The sequence below is a fragment of the Solanum lycopersicum genome, chromosome 3 (genome assembly GCF_036512215.1).
Source record: "Solanum lycopersicum chromosome 3, SLM_r2.1".
NCBI lineage: Eukaryota > Viridiplantae > Streptophyta > Magnoliopsida > Solanales > Solanaceae > Solanum > Solanum lycopersicum.
The window spans coordinates 13,481,754-13,488,462 of NC_090802.1; the positions used below are offsets into that span (position 1 = coordinate 13,481,754).

The 6,709-nt window shown below is 27.0% G+C and overlaps 1 protein-coding gene across 1 annotated transcript; it reads left to right on the forward strand.

Annotated features, from left to right (window-relative positions):
- Positions 1-4,480: 4,480 nt before the first annotated feature.
- Positions 4,481-4,996, forward strand: LOC101259411 (uncharacterized). Its single transcript, XM_004234651.5, has one exon. It carries the CDS (start codon positions 4,598-4,600, stop codon positions 4,838-4,840), a length of 243 nt encoding a protein of 80 aa, XP_004234699.1. The 5' UTR covers positions 4,481-4,597; the 3' UTR covers positions 4,841-4,996.
- Positions 4,997-6,709: the final 1,713 nt, after the last annotated feature.

Genomic DNA, 6,709 nt, shown 5'->3' on the forward strand with positions numbered 1-6,709 from the left:
CCAAGCACATCAATGAGGACTCACGCCTCCTCATCATACTCATTTAGGAATTAGGTTCATTAGATTGAATATATTATCATCTTTCAAGATTCATTATCTTTATTCCCCTCGTGTCGGTATGTGACACTCCGCTCCTCATATACTATCCTGGTGTCGGAACGTGACACTCCGATCCTCATTCTATCCTGGTGTCGGAATGTGACACTCGATCCATATTCTATCCTGGTACCGGAACGTGGCACTCGATTCATATTCTATCCTGGTGTCTGAACGTGACACTCCAATCCTCATATACTATCCTGGTACCGGAACGTGGCATCCGAACCATATACTATCCTGGTGTCGGAATGTGACACTCCGATCCTCATATACTATCCTGGTACCGGAACGTGGCACCCGATCCATATACTATCCTGGTACCGGAACGTGGCACCCGATCCATATTCTATCATGGTGTCGGAACGTGACACTCCAATCCTCATATACTATCCTGGTACCGGAACGTGGCACCCGATCCATATACTATCCTGGTGTCGAAACGTGACACTCCAATCCTCATATATTATCCTGGTACCGGAACGTGGCACCCGATCCATATACTATCCTGGTGTCGGAACGTGACACTCCGATCCTCATATTCTATCCTGGTACCGGAACGTGGCACCCGATCCCCTAGTCTCACTACTTTCGTTCATCAAGCCTTCTTTTATACCAAGGCATTATCATTAACAAAGTAGATTAGGGTTTTTCAAGATTTAGGATTCAATAGCTTCATCATGCTTATTTTATCACCATTATATAATCACATTCATTCAAGCATATAGAAGGGTTTACAACACTACCCAATACATATCATTCGCTATTAAGAGTTTACTACGAACAGCATAAAAACCATAACCTACCTCCACCGAAGAATTTCGATTAAGCAAGCAATTTCCCCAAGCTTTGTTCTTCGTTTTCTCTCCTCCTCGTTCGATCCTCTCTCTCTCTTTGTTCTTTCTATTTTTCTTATTCAAACCCTCTCTCTTTTACCCTAATTAGCATATAATTAAGAATAAAAGATGACAATAATAACCCACTAATTTACTCCAGGTTACCTCTTTTAACCCCCCAAGTAATTAAAATTATTAACATTAACCCACTAACTTTATAATTAAAGCCGGAATAGTCAAAAACGTTCCTTAAAACCTTAAAAAAATCCGACTCCGCCTGGGATTACGCAGCTTGTGACGGGCCGTCGTGCCTGCGACGGGCCGTCCTGCTGCTCCGTCACATAGTTCAGAGACTGAAATTCTCTGAAAAGTCTGTGACGGTCCGTCACGCCTGTGACAGTCCGTCCTGCTATTCCGTTACGAAGTTGAGAGAGTCGATTTCAGTATCCATTTTTCAGAATTTCTAAGTGTTTTTAAACGAGACCCCTCGACGGTCCGTCATGCCCATGACGATCCGTCGTGGGTTCCGTCGTCCCCGCCAGTTTTTCCAGAAATAAAATCTGCTGCTCAAAACGACTAAACAGGTCGTTACAGTATTAAAATTTTGTTTATAAAAATACTTCTAACCAAAAATGTTACTACCAAATAATCAACAAATAATTGACATTTGTAGTGCAACCTTTAAAAATTTTGTATTTTAAACAATAAAAGCTTTTTAAAAAAACAAATGCAATTTTCCCCATTAAACATAAAATTTAAAGCAAAAGTTGGATTCCAATTCAAGAATAAATTTATAAATAAATAAATTTAGTTTATTAGTTTAGAGGTGATATAGCTAATTTTAATCTAAATTAAGATGTAAATATTTTCAACTGTTTAATGATAAAATAAAAACTTAAATACATGTTTCTTTTAAATGATTAGTTGGAATTCTCACACCATCGTAATTTGTTCTTTTTAAAAAAATTTAAAATAATTATAAACAGTTAATCATTTTTTTTATGAAACGAAAAATAAAAAAAAAATAGAAAAGAGTCATGTGGTAACATTTTAATTTCCAATTTAGTAATCATATGATTATTGTGTGTTCTGAATAACGCTTATCATTCTATTTTTATTGTCTATGTTTCAGTTATACTATTTTTTGAATTTCATTTTATTTAAAAAAATAATTATAATTTAATTATTATTAAAGTGTGAATGGAGAGGAAAAAAATAGGGAAAGTGATTTTTTAAATAGGATTTTATGCTAAATCTTTGTTTTATTTTTATTGCATTATTTTTTTATTAAATTATAATTAACAGTTTTCATCATATTACTTTTTTTAAAATTGTAATTTATAAATTGAAGTTATTTGAATTATGAAATTTCAAAGGAAAAGTAGAAAAATCTTAATCAATTTATTTATATTTTAGGAATTCACTGAAATCTCTTTACGTAACTCAAAATTTCAAGATAAAAATATTCATATAAATTTAAAACTCATACCACTAGCTTATTCAAAATTGATCTATAAATTTAAAATAATTAACTGCAATTACATGCATGTGTTAATTTTTTTTGCAAAATATAACTTTTTGTAAAATTATTTTTTTATTAATATTTATTCTTAAATAAAGAATCTTCTAGGATTAATTTTATTTTTAATAAGAAATATTATTTTTATAGGTTATTAATTGTGCATATAGTTGTATTAGTATTTTTTTAAAATAACTTATTAAATATCATAACTATGATGTACATAATTAAAAAATAACATGTCGTATCTTTTAAAATATTTTTTAAAGAAACAATTTTATTTTCCTTTTCTTTGAAAAGATATGATTTGAAATTAATCTTACTAACGTCAACAACATTTTTTCTTTCATAATAGCATGTTGACTGTAATTACAATTTATTAACTTAATCTAATTAAATAGTAAAAATAATATATTAATTATTTATGTAAAGTTAGATTAAAGTTTTTATTATATGTTAAGATAAACATATTTACTAAAGAATAAAAATAAATATAGAAACTCCATAAGATAAAAAGAAGATATTTATAGTGATGTAATCACTTAAAATTTATTAAACGTAAATTTTAAAGTTGTTCGAATTATATTAAATTAACAAATATATTAGTTTAAATAAATATTGTGGATTGATATAATTGATAATATGAATTTAATTAAAGCCCGCTCCATGAATCTCATATAATATTTCACTTAAATTTGATTGGTCGAAGGGAGTCTTGTTCCAATCTCGAATTATCTATTCTAAAATTATAAATAGGGATCTCATAATTCAGAAAAAGAGAACCAAAAAAATTCTAAACAAGAAGCTAGAGAAAATTCGTGTTATAAATGTCATTTAATTCTTTACAAAGCTACAAGTTTTAAGAATGCTACAAGTTTAAGAATTCAAGCATTCAAGAATGCTACAAGTTTAAGAATTCAAGCATTCAAGAATGCTACAAGTTTAAGAATTCAAGCATTCAAGTTCAAGAACGATCAAGATTAAGACCATCAAATTTAAGAACAAGCTTGAAGCACTTAAATTCAAATAAAAATCAAGATCAAGATAAAGTTCAAGGTTCAAGTTCATTAGAGATTCAAGAACAAACTTTAAAGCCCTCAAATTTATATTTAAAAAGGCGAATTTAAAGGAATCATAGAGATTGTAACACTTTAATTTTAAATAATAAAATTAATTGTTACTATAATTTTTCGTTCTTTATTATTATTTTCTTAACGAGAATCTTACCGTCTACAAGTAAGAAGAAATAAAAGTAGATCAGTTTTTTTATCTTTCAACTTTTTTTGCAATGAATATAATTTATATTAATTTGATACATATTTTTTGTGGTTATATTAATTAATTTACTTATAATATATTTTTAAAAATTGATCAGTAAAACTTATTATTTTTTATATTCTTATTTTATGCAATTATTTTATCTAACGAAAATTGTCTTATTTTATAAGACTAAACGAGAGTTGATTATGTTAAAGAGATTGCAATATATTTTATAAATTATACTTTAAATTTTAGCTAAAAGTAAAGTCAATATACTTAAAATTTAGTTTTAGATTAATCTATAAATTCAAATGTTAGTATTAGCACAATTACTAGTTCAACAAATACCATGTATTATTTTGGTTTTCATTTTACACCGGAGAAAGGAGAAGTTAGAATAATGTTTAATGTTTTTGAAAAATATATCATCATTGCACATATATTAGGGGAAAAAGTTTGTTAGAATAAATTTTATATATTGCATTAAAATATTATATATAATTATATATATATGTTTTTAAAATATTCGTGCAATGCACGGATACTAGTAACAATTAAATAAAAATAGAAAACGTAACTTCCATTCGGCTCCATGAAGTTAAAACACGTAAGAGTAGTCCCACGAAGCGTGTGGCACATATCCATATTTTCCAAATGAAACGTGTCGACCTCTTCAACAAGTTTTAATTTATCACAAAACATCAACCGACCTTAGACTTAGATATATAATTTTAAAATATTAATGAATGTTTATATATATATATATATATATATATATAAAATAAAGCAAACTAAGAATACTCTTGTTTACTTTTTGTACAAAAGGGGCTATGCTAAATATACCCCCCCCAAAAAAAAAAGAAGAAGTTAAAAGCTTTGGAAAAAGATGTCAGGGGCACAAGGTGCACAACCAAAGGAATCATTTACAGCAACAACATATGAATCAACTGTGAAAGAGGAGAATAGACCAAGAATGGATATTCATTCTCGTGAAGATGAAAAAGGGATTCAAATTGATAAGATTCAAGATAAAGTAGATGATGCTGCTGGAAAAGGTGGTCCTGTTTTCGGAGCCGGTAAAGACGACCCCGATAACAAGGATTTGGGAGTTACAGGCACCGGAGAATAAAAACTGTTTATTACAACTACTACTTTCTTTGTAAATAGTTTTTTATTCTTTAGGGTTCTTTGTTTCTAGTTTTCTTGTTTAGTTTGTAACTTGTTATGTCTCTTTCACGGGTTTTAGTGTTTTTCATTCAATAATTAAGAGCCACAAGTTAAATTAGTTGTGAAACATTTTTATTTTTATTCATAGTTTCATTGGTCCTTCACCTTCGTAGTTTCATTGGTAAAAATTTAAACCGTTCTTATTATATAGTAAAAATCATGTACAACTATTAATATTTTGATTTAATATAATTTAGGATACATTTTCGAACAAACTTATTTTTTTTATAAAATAATTCCATGTCTATTCTAAATCAATACTTAATATATTATAATTTCTCATTAACTTAGATCTATTTAAAATCATCTTTATGTCAAATAAAGATTATTATTTTTCATAGGAAAATATATTTTTTAAATTATGACCAAAATATTAGAACACGTTTTAATTTAAGAAAATATATCTTTTTAGATTATGATTGAAATATCATATAAACATGTTTTGATTCTGAATTTTCTTTCTTTTTTTAAACATGTTTTAATTCTGAATTTTCTTTCTTTTTTTAATGTTGTTTCCCTGATTTTTTTTTTTAATTTTGTGCACTTTTTTAATTTACGTCTCTCTACGCATATCTCTACACATTTAATTGTGTGTCACGAATATCAAAGATTTATAAAATTAGAAAAAAATTGTTTTCTTTAATTAAAGGTGTCTCCGGATTTCGATTATACGCTATGGGAGTATTTGTACAATTTTTCCAAATTAATATATATTAGCAATTCCATTTTTATATCTTTTTTTCTTAACTAAGAATATAGAGATTCAAACTTTCATATGAATTTTCATGGTAACCTTCCTTAATAGGAAGGAGTTTGATGTACTTCTTAATTCTATTATTTAGAGTTTGATTTATTACTCGTTATAAAAATATTTATATATTTCTATTTATACTTTTACTCTTGCAAAGTAACATATACCTAATGATCGAATTTGTTTAAATTTGTTTTTAAATAAACTTTAAACTTGATATATATATATATATATATATATATATATATATATATATATATATATATATATATATATATATATATATATATATATATATATATATATATATATATATATATATCAACCTAGCAGAAGTTCAAAGTATTAGCTCAAAATAATATAATGTAATAATAAGAAGAAGATAAAAAATATATCATGGAGGAGAGAACTTTTTTTATTCAAGTGTATCTTTCAAATGGTGAGTAATATCTCTATTTATAATGTTAACATATCACTTTCAAAAGTTATCTAATTATTAAATATATAGTTATCTTGGAAGTTCTTATCATATTGGAAGCAACAATATATGAATCCAATTTGTTAGAATAAATCTAATGATAATTCACATGTATAATACAATGAATTTATAACACATCCTTAGATATCCATAAATAATGTATCTCGTTAAAATCTTATTAGGAAAAAGTCAGTGAATAAAGTCTAGTAAAGAAAAAAGATTACACATATCTCATAATATGCTTTGAATGTTGTCTTGTTAAAAACTTTATCAAAAAATTAACTTGGGGAAAATCATAGTTAAAGAAAAGAGAACAACACTTATATCTCAATTTCTCAGATGTTGATAATGTCTTAATGAATAAATCAGCAAGATTATCACTTGAACATATTTATTGAACTTTGATATCATCATTTTATTGAAGATCATGTATTAAAAAGAACTTTGCTTAAATATACTTTGTCAGATCTCCTTTGATGTATCGTCTTCTCAATTGAGTTATACATGCAGCATTATCTTCGTACATTGTAGTTGGTATATTC